The following is a 5,390-nucleotide window of genomic DNA, read 5'->3' as shown; positions in this document are numbered from 1 at the left end:
CTACAGCACTCTACCCAGGGGGACAGCTTGAGGCTCCGTCTCAAAAAAAAAAAAAAAAAAGAAGGGCTCTGCCTGGGGATAAACTAGTGCTTCCAGCAGGTACTAGTCAGGCAGGACTTCCTGCACACAGAAGGAAGGACTAGTCCAGCACACGGGGGGACATGGCAAAGGCTGCTGCCCGGCTATTGGAAGGAGAGCCCCACCTGACAGACCAAGACAGATGAGAACTTAGCAGCTTCTCTCTCTTTCCTCTCCCCTACCTTCTCTTCACTTCTGCCTGCTGTGACCTGGGACACAGGATGCCCTCCTGATTCACGGGACTTTCCCCACTCAGGACCTAAGAGTAATGAGTCTTAAAAGCCACTTCCCACTGTGGTGGTATATGGAACTTGGGCCTTCCATCTGAAGGGCCAGGGGCTGCCCAGGCTGGACACTGCAGGAACACATTTCAGGCTCTCAGTGCCAGGGGGCTGGTCAGGCAGGCATCACCTGGACACCAGTCAGACCAGAGCCACGAGGGCATCTGTCAGAATAAGCTGGGTTCCCATGTGAGGGACTGTGGTCTGGGTCATCCAGGCATTAGGCCTCCCACCAGGTAAAGACGTACCCTGTGAAAGTACGTATCGGGAGGCCAAGGCAGGAAAGGCATACTACAAACCCCACGTCTAGCTCTCCGCCTAAGGCCCTGGTGTGGCTGGGAGTATCCACACAGTCAGGAGTCCACACCAGGGACCAGGACAGGACTCAGCCAAGCATGGAACCCATGAGAGACAGTGTCCTTTAATGGGCTTATGGTTCCCACTCCATCTTTTTGGCTGTGATATTATCAAAAACTTATAAATTTCTACCTCAAAATAAATGCTTATACAAGAACAAACCTTTAGGCTTGGCACCTATAGCTCAAGCAGCTAAGGCGCCAGCCACATACACCAGAGCTGGCAGGTTTGAATCCAGCCTGGGCCCGCCAAACAACAGTGACAGCTACAACCAAAAAATGGCCAGGTGTTATGGTGGGCTCCTGTAGTCCCAGCTACCTGGGAGGCTGAGGCAAGAGAATCACTTGAGCCCAGGAGTTTGAGGTTGCTATGAGCTGTGATGCCATGGCACTCTACCCAGGGCAACAGCTTGAGGCTCTGTCCCAAAAAATAAATAAATAAAACTTTTAGCATGACACAAGGCAGCCTCAGTCCTCTCTAGCCAGGTGCCTACATGGGGTGTACTTTGCCCAACAGCTGCCCCTCCCCAAGCGCCTCATCTCCCTCAGGGACCTGCTGCTATTCCAAGCTGCATCCCTGGGACCAGGGACAGCTTATAAAGGCTTCTTAACATCTGTGGAAAAGAACAACCAGCTCCCTGTCTTCAGTCTGTCTGAGAATGTTGCAGCTGCTCTGAGCCCTGAACCAATGAGAAGAGAGATATGGGTGCCGCCCAGCGTGGCTGCAGAAGTTTCACATCTTGCTTTCAGTTGAGTCCTGCCCTCCTCGCAGACATCCACAGGCCCTAACTTTAAAAGCCCTGGTGAGGCACTGCCAGAGGTCACCCCTATTCCCCCACCACAAAAAACTCATCCCCCCATTTCTGAACAGGGCAACGGGCTTCTGCAGAGGGGGAGGAACGCCAGATGCAGACTCTGAGGGCACAGACACCCCCGCAGGCCTGTGGGTGGCAGCAGCCTCAATCTACCAGAAAATGGCTCGGCGCCTATAGCTCAACCGGCTAAGGCGCCAGCCACGTACACCTAAGGTGGCGGGTTCCAATCCCCAGCCCGGACCCGCCAAACAACAATGACGGCTGCAACCAAAAAATGGCCAGGCGTTGTGGCGCCTGTGGTCCCAGCTACTTGGGAGGCAGAGGCAGGAGACTCGCTTGAGCCCAGGAGTTGGAGGTTGCTGTGAGCTGTAAAGCCACGGCACTCTACCCAGGGGGACAGCTTGAGGCTCTGTCTCAAAAAAAAAAAAAAAAAAAAAATCTACCAGAAAATGCATCTCTGGGCATTGTCCACTTGGTGGTCAGCTCTCAGGCACTACAGGGACAGCTGTTGGCCTGAGGACCATCATACCTGGGTTTGTCTATATTTTTACAATTCTGCTGACAAGTATGCGTGCCCTTAGGGAAATGTGCAGCATTTCAAGCGAAGGAAAAGTTAAGTTCTGCTGTAAAGATCTGACTCATAAGAAATTGAAATACTTTATGTGTTTTCCCTCTTGTCTGACAATTCTTTGCCTTGTTTCTAAATCATACCGTGCTTAAGGCTGGATCTAGTTCCATCTACTTCACCTCTAATTTTATTTGGGGTGACTGGTGTCTAGGTGGATACTTCTGGGGTTCACGCTCTCCTGAGCACAAGGCCTTGACAGAGGGGAAGGTGCTCATACCGGCGAGGACGCGCTCCACGGCATACTCGAAGTTGAAGGTGTGGACAGACGTATGCCCCTCCCGTGCAGCATGCAATGCGGCCTCATTACAGATGTTGGCGATGTCTGCACCTGTCCACACAAAGTCAGGTGGGTGGGGGATGAGGAAGGCATTTTGCTCTCTTAGGCTTTAAGGAGGAGGAAAGCAGCTGGGCACAGTGGCTCCTGCCTATAATCCTAGGGCTTTGGGAGGCTGAGGCAGGATGATCCCTTGAGCTCAGAAGTTTAAGACCAGCCTGAGCAAGGGCAAGACTCCATCTCTCTAAAAATTATACCGTTAGCTGGATGTGGTAGGGCACGCCTGTAGTCCCAGTTGACTTGAGAGGCTGAGGTGGGAGGATGGCTTGAGCAAGCAGTTTGGGGCTGGCCTGGGCAGTGCAGTGAGGAGCTGTCTCAAAAAGGGAAGCAGCTTCCTTGTGCTGTGTCAAACTAAAGCCACGTCACAGACACGAGATAGCAAGGTGTGGCTCTGACAAGCACCACACCATGCGCTCCTAGGCAAGGCGGCACACCACATGCCCCTAGGTCCCTCCTGGAGTTTACTCCACGTTGTATTCCATACCAGCATTGATGGACAGGAGATTAAAGGGTCTCTAGAATACACAAGATTCTAGTTAAAGATCTTAAAAAATAATCAAAAGGGAAGATATGGCCAGACATGGTGGCTCACACCTATAGTCCGAGCTACTCGGAGGCTGAGGCAGGAGGATCACTGAGCCTGAGAGTCTGAGGTTGCTGTGAGCTGGGCTGACTCCAGTGCACTCTAGCCTGGGGGAAGAGTGAACAAGATATCGAGATGTCGCCTCAAAAAAACAAAGGAAGAAACAAAGAAAGGAAGGAAGGTGTATTATCATAGTAAATGGGACTTTTATTTACATTAACCTTTAAAATAAGAGCTGTACAGAAATGCCCTTCCTGCTGACTGAAGGCCAAGACTGTCAGGGCCAGGGGTGGGGAGGAGGCTGCAGCAGCCATGTGGGGTGTGAGACCCCGGTGAAGGGGGAAGGCCCTGAGTGACAGTCCCCAGGATATGGGCAAAAGGCACACATGCTGGGAAAGCAGCACCTCTAGGATCTCAGTGGTGGGGACATCACGATGCCACAGAGCTGCCTTATGGACTGGTACACACGAGGAAGCAGCAGTGACATGCCAGCCTTCTATCTCTCAGCCTCATGAGCAGTCTGGGACCCACAGCTTGAACTGACCAGGGTGCGTTCCTATAAGGAGGGTAACGTGACCCAACAGGAGGGCCTGGTGCCTAAGTGTAGGTGAGGACATACCACTGAACCCTGGTGTTAGCTCCGCCAGGCGCTGGGAGTAGAAGGTGCTGGCCTGGGTCAGCTTCAGACTCTTCAGGTGCTGCTCAAAGATCTCCCGCCTCTCCTGCCAAAGACAAGGGAGCAGACACGAGATCGGTCTCCTATGTGGCTAACGCTGAAGGCATAGCAGCCCTGTCTGTGTGAAGAGAGGGTGCACCCCACCCGCCTACCAGAGATAAGACCCACAGGGAGGCCAGACAGAATTGTAAGTTCTAGACAAGAGTTTCTCACAATTAGCCACAACCAGTGGTATGGGAAACCACCTCAACAAGCAGCAAGCAGCATTTTAAAAATTAAAATGAACAGAAAAATAATAAATAAAATGGAAACAAAGCACATCACACAGAGCAATAGTCTCTTTGCAAATATTTCTCTTCCCGGGCATGTGGCACATTCTAGGTCCTGCCACAAGACGCTTCCTAGGTGGTCAGTGAGACAGCCAGCCCCTCCCAGAGCAGCAGCTCTGGCTCCTGCACTGCACTCACACTCCACTGGACAGGGCCACGCTACACAGCAGGCCACCCTATAGGCCCTCGCTCCACACCTCCCTCCACTTGCTGAGACCTGCTCACTGAGGGCCCCTCACTAAAGACCCATTGGCCAGGAGGTGGGCCGTTGAGCCAGAGCCCTGCGGCAGAGAAGGACACAGGGCGAGGGCCCGCCACAGGACTCCCACCCTCACCCACACAGCCCACAGTCCCACAGCCAGTAGGACGAGAATTCTGGGGCTGTCTTCAGCTCCAGACAGAAGGGAGATGGCACACAGGAAGAAAGAGATTTCCTACTATTTTTCCTCCTGGATTTGATATCAAAGAATTTGCTATAAAACTCAAAAACAAACAAACAAACAAACTTTAGAATAAATAAGTAAATCTCTGCCAAGACCAACACATTCAACCCTACATGGTTAAAGCTGAAAGGAATAGCATCAGTGGGCAAGCAGTGACATCCGCAGGCAACAGGCCAGCAGAGCAGCAGTGAGTTCCAGAAAGTGGCTGGGCCGCACCCAAAAGCCTGCAGAAGTCACCCATAACACCTAGCAGAGTGTCACCTTCACATCTAGAGTAAGGGGGGCCGGTTCTGACCCTTTCCCGGCCCTGGGAGGAAACTCCTCGCCCAGACTCTGACCTGCAGTGTGGGAAGATCAATGAAGACATGCCGGTCAAGCCGGCCTGGCCGCATCAGAGCATTGTCCAAAATGTCGGCTCGATTGGTGGAGGCCAAGACGATGACATGGTCTGTGGTGCCCATTCCTAAAGGTACAGACCAGACCCAGAGGCCTTAGAGTGGCATCCTAGACATGGAGACCCCATATGCTCCCCCTGCAGGCTGTGAGAGGGGGAAACAATCCCCTGAGGCCACTGAAGAAGGAGAAGCCACATCCTCCTGACCAGGTGCAGGACATGAGTGGCCCCTCCTTGGGAGCTTCCAACCAGGATTGCCAGGAAAAGCAAGGCTTCACCTGCTGTGGCAACTGCAAACAACAGCAACGTCCCCAGGTGTCTGTGGAGGCAGAACCGTTCCTGTCCCGGAAGGGCACCAACAATCCCTCAGCCTCGAAGACTAGGGCTGTGGTCCCTAATATCGACTTCCTAAAGCTTTAATATCTAGTCTTAGGCCCATTTCGCACCTGAGAATTTTTTTTTTTTTTTTTTTT

At 52.5% G+C, this 5,390-nt stretch overlaps 1 protein-coding gene across 1 annotated transcript in view; it reads right to left on the bottom strand.

Moving 5' to 3' along the window:
• Positions 1–5,390, bottom strand: part of SPG7 (SPG7, paraplegin matrix AAA peptidase subunit) — a 34,622-nt gene that overhangs the window by 11,368 nt on the left and 17,864 nt on the right. The window contains exons 7-9 of the mRNA XM_023507488.1: positions 4,862–4,986; positions 3,695–3,797; positions 2,376–2,486 (exon numbers count right to left, since the gene is read on the bottom strand). Of these exons, the coding sequence (XP_023363256.1) occupies positions 2,376–2,486; positions 3,695–3,797; positions 4,862–4,986 (339 nt within the window). The remainder of the gene's footprint in view (positions 1–2,375; positions 2,487–3,694; positions 3,798–4,861; positions 4,987–5,390) is intronic.

The sequence above is a fragment of the Otolemur garnettii genome, unplaced genomic scaffold (genome assembly GCF_000181295.1).
Source record: "Otolemur garnettii isolate 467f Iridium unplaced genomic scaffold, OtoGar3 scaffold00185, whole genome shotgun sequence".
In the NCBI taxonomy this organism is placed as follows: Eukaryota; Metazoa; Chordata; class Mammalia; order Primates; family Galagidae; genus Otolemur; species Otolemur garnettii.
This window is presented reverse-complemented; position numbering and strand designations above follow the sequence as displayed.